This window comes from Marmota marmota, unplaced genomic scaffold (genome assembly GCF_001458135.2).
Source record: "Marmota marmota marmota unplaced genomic scaffold, marMar, whole genome shotgun sequence".
Classification (NCBI taxonomy): domain Eukaryota; kingdom Metazoa; phylum Chordata; class Mammalia; order Rodentia; family Sciuridae; genus Marmota; species Marmota marmota.
The window spans coordinates 1,008,856-1,011,954 of NW_025999900.1; the positions used below are offsets into that span (position 1 = coordinate 1,008,856).

A 3,099-nucleotide genomic window follows, 5' to 3' on the forward strand; every position below is an offset into this window, starting at 1 on the left:
AAGCTGCTCATTTGACAGCAGTAACACACACTGTTCTTTGAAGAGCAATTTTTCAGCCGCACGTGTTGGGGGACAGCCTGTGCATGAACATTTTCTGACCTTGCCAGGCAGGGCTGGGTGGACCAGGAACCACTCCGTAGAGGAAGAGACTTATTAGATCTCGGCCCTGTCTGTCTCTAGAAGAACCGACCTTTCCTGCTCTTTGTGCAAGGAGACACACCTCTCTGAGGAAGGAGGAGGACAGGATTTCCATCATTACTAACTGCCCTATCAAAAAACAAAAACAAAAACAAAACAACTGTGTAATTATCCTCTGCAGGAAAGGCTCACAAACAGGATGAGCCATTCCTGTAAAGATTAGGAAAAAAAGAATCTCTCTGTCGCTGTGCTCCTGCCTTCGGCCAGGGCTCTCCCAGAGTGCCAGGCAGAGTCACTAGACTGTCGCAGAGGGTAGGAGGGAGGGTTCCCCGCTGTTTGTCTTCCACATCCTCCAGACCTTCCAGCCCTCCCCAGCCCTTCTCCTATGCCTCAGGTGTTTGATCGAGCTCGCTCACGAACCCTTCCCTTTTTTGGATCGTTCCTGGGGTGGCCCCTAGCTGGCCGCGCGCGCCAGACCTGGAGAGGGAGAAGGGAGCACGCAGCGAGGTGCGGGCGTTGGGCTCCTCCGCCGGGGCACCCCACCAGCAGGGCTGGGTGGCGGGCTGCGCACCACGCCCCCAGGGTGCGGAAGGCTCGAGGAGTCGGCGCTGAGGTTCGGTGAACTTGAAGACTGGCGGCGGGAGGTTGCTGCTCGGGATGCGGCGGCAGCTGCTTCCTGGTTTGAAGCTCGCCGAGTGGGGGAGAGCGTGAGCCCGCGGAGGCGGGGGCAGGAGGAGAGGCAAGAGGAGGCGGGGGAAGAGACGCTTGGGGCTGGAGCGAACCGGACGGGTCGCTCTCCCAGGAGAGGAGCTTCCCGGCCCGGGAGAAGGGGCGAGTCCCACGCGATCCTCCGGGAAGCGCCGCGCGCTCGAGAGGAACGGTCGAGCTTCCCCGGCCCGCGGAGGGCTCGGCGCCGGGCTCCCCTCCTTTCCACCTCGGGAGTAAGAGAGGGAGGGAAGGAGGGGAGGGGAAGGTCCCACGGAGGAGGCAGAATGGCCGGTCGAGGGGGGCTTTGGCGCTGCTTTTCCCTGGAGCTGCCTCCACTCCTGCGGCTGCCGCGAGGGCTGGCCTGAGCCAAGTCTCCGCGCTCTCTCGTGCGAGCCAGCGCGGCCCCCTGGGGCCAGGGCAGCAGCGCCGGCATGTCGTCCGGCACCATGAAGTTCAATGGCTATTTGAGGGTCCGCATTGGAGAGGCGGTGGGGCTGCAGCCAACCCGCTGGTCCCTGCGCCACTCGCTCTTCAAGAAGGGCTACCAGCTGCTGGACCCCTACCTGACAGTGAGCGTGGACCAGGTACGCGTGGGCCAGACCAGCACCAAGCAGAAGACCAACAAACCCACGTACAACGAGGAGTTCTGCGCTAACGTCACCGACGGCGGCCACCTTGAGCTGGCCGTATTCCACGAGACACCCCTGGGTTACGACCACTTTGTGGCCAACTGCACCCTGCAATTCCAGGAGTTGCTGCGCACTGCCGGCACCTCGGACACCTTCGAGGGCTGGGTGAGTAGCGTGGACTCCTCCTCTTTCTGTCCACTGGATCTCTTCTTCCATTACATTTTTCAAAAATCGCCCGGGTCCCGCTTCCCCATTGCTCAGCAGCAGAGGGAATTCCCTCCAGACTTTGGTCCTCTCCCAGATGGCCGCGGCACTGGTGACGCGACCGCGGTGGGTGTGTGCGGGCGCAGGTGTGTCTTGAGGAAGCCGGCCTGGACCTGGTCCCTTTTCAGAACCGCGGTTTTGGGCTAACGGGAAGCTGGGAAGGGGCTAAGGTGGTCACTTCCCTCCTCCCAGACTTTGGGTTAGGCATCCCAACTCTCAGCCCAGGATAGATAGGAAGGGAAAGAAAAGGGTGATATGAAAGTGCTCCAAGCGCTTCTTAGGAGAAAGCCATACATTCTCGCGAGTATTATTCATAGTGTTTATGGATACATGTTGGTTCAGCCGTGCAGACGTGCACACGTGTTTCAGCATGCACATCCATTACATCCCAGAGGTACAGAAGCTACACTGGCAGGGATCAGATTGCCTGGGTTTGCATGTTGGCGAAGTTTTATTGTTTAGCAGTTTTCCAAGGAGATGAGCTTTTCATGGATTAGCAACTAACTTCAATCTGATACGTGTGAGTTCTGCAGTGTGTAGTTTCTGCAGCTATGGGTCTGAGACGAGACTACCAGAGCTCCTTAGAAGGCTGTTGACCGCCCTGCCTCCCTGCCATCACCTGCTGGTTTTTCTTTGTATTGACACGTCGCTACCCGGCAACTTCTCACTTGCCTCTGCTTTCTGCATATTTCCCATGAGGCCAAAATTCTGCTGAAAATAAACTAAAATTTCTAGAGCACTCTACACAGTGTAGAAATGCTTTTGCTTCTTAATGCTAACACTGTCCTTGTGATGTAGGTGTTATCTTTCTCAGTTTGAGATGATGAAAGTGGTCTTGTTTGGCAAAGTGCAGTACCCGGGTTTGAAGACTTAAGGAATTTAATGGTTTAAGTTGTGGAAGGGGTCAGTTTTGACCCCAGAATGGGAATCAGTATTGGAAATCTCTTTGAAATTAATAAATGATGAAATCAGATGGATAATGATGAAGATTCATTTAGATTTTTTTGTTTTATACTTTGGGGAATTAGTAATTTCACCATGTGTTCTCTAAAATTAGAGATGGCTTATGGAACTACCCCCTCTTCCTCTCCCCTCCCTTCTCCCTTCCTTCTGTCCTTCCTTCCTTTTGTGGAGCACTGAGGATTGAACCCAATGGCACTGTACCTCAGAGCTACATCCCCAGCTCTTTTAATTTTTTTTATTTTGAGTCAGGGTCTTGCTGAGTTGCCCAGGCTGGCCTTGAGATCCTTATCCCTCAGTGTCCTGAGGATAAGGATCTTATGCCACCATGCTCCAGGCTAAAATCCACCACTTTTTTTTTTTTTTTGAAATGTTCTGGGGGATTTAACCCAGGACCCTT

General features: G+C 54.8%; 1 protein-coding gene across 1 annotated transcript in view; it reads left to right on the top strand.

The window, feature by feature from the left end:
- Positions 1–755: 755 nt before the first annotated feature.
- Positions 756–3,099, top strand: part of Prkch (protein kinase C eta) — a 216,807-nt gene continuing 214,463 nt past the window's right edge. Inside the window, exon 1 of the mRNA XM_015489921.2 lies at positions 756–1,640. Within this exon, the coding sequence (XP_015345407.1) occupies positions 1,278–1,640 (363 nt within the window). The 5' untranslated portion in view covers positions 756–1,277. The remainder of the gene's footprint in view (positions 1,641–3,099) is intronic.